This window comes from Emiliania huxleyi (genome assembly GCF_000372725.1).
Source record: "Emiliania huxleyi CCMP1516 unplaced genomic scaffold EMIHUscaffold_272, whole genome shotgun sequence".
Classification (NCBI taxonomy): domain Eukaryota; phylum Haptophyta; order Isochrysidales; family Noelaerhabdaceae; genus Emiliania; species Emiliania huxleyi.
In genome coordinates, this window is record NW_005199989.1 from 45,851 (window position 1) to 46,519 (window position 669).

A 669-nucleotide genomic window follows, 5' to 3' on the forward strand; every position below is an offset into this window, starting at 1 on the left:
TCGAGACTCTTCCGAGACACTTCCGAGAGGCTTCCGAGACGCGTCTGAGACGCTTCCGAGATACTTCCGAGACACTTCCGAGACGCCACCACGCGCCGCCCAGCCGCTCTCTCAGCTGGCAGCCACCCGACGGCCCTCGGCACCTGCTAGACGCACTTACTAGCGTCGTGCAGCCGAGGTGCCAGCCGAGATTGCAATCTCGCCTAGGCGGAACCGTACGCGGCGTGCGCCTCTGCAGCCGACATCGACGGCCACTCCGTCTCCCTCATCGACGAGGGCGGCGGCGCGGTGGCGGAGGTGACGGGCATGCGCCTCGTTGACGCCCGGCGCCTGCCCGCGAACCTTCTCGGAACTGTTCCATAGGTGACGGGACTTCGCCTCGTCGCAACATCCCGCCCGACACGCCTCTCCTTCCACCTCGCCTCCGCCCCCGCCCCTACCCGCACACGCTATCACGCGTGCCACCGCCTCGTTCATACGCCGCGAGCGTGCTCACGCCGTAGCCGGCGGCGCCGCCCGTCTTGTCGTTCCAGACTGGGCCGGCGATGTCGAGGGGCTCTCTCCCCTACTCCTTGACAAACTCGGTCAGGAGGAGCGCCGTGGTGATCGAGCCGACGCCACCCGGCGCATCGAGGTTCGCAAGGTCGGCGATCTTGCTGTTGATCTGCT

At 67.4% G+C, this 669-nt stretch overlaps 1 protein-coding gene across 1 annotated transcript in view; it reads left to right on the plus strand.

The window, feature by feature from the left end:
* EMIHUDRAFT_238529 (fatty acid synthase) overlaps positions 1–669 on the plus strand; it is a gene marked incomplete at both ends in the record, with an annotated part of 4,948 nt that overhangs the window by 2,355 nt on the left and 1,924 nt on the right. The window contains one exon of the mRNA XM_005776770.1: positions 208–297. Coding sequence (XP_005776827.1) covers positions 208–297 — 90 coding nt within the window. The remainder of the gene's footprint in view (positions 1–207; positions 298–669) is intronic.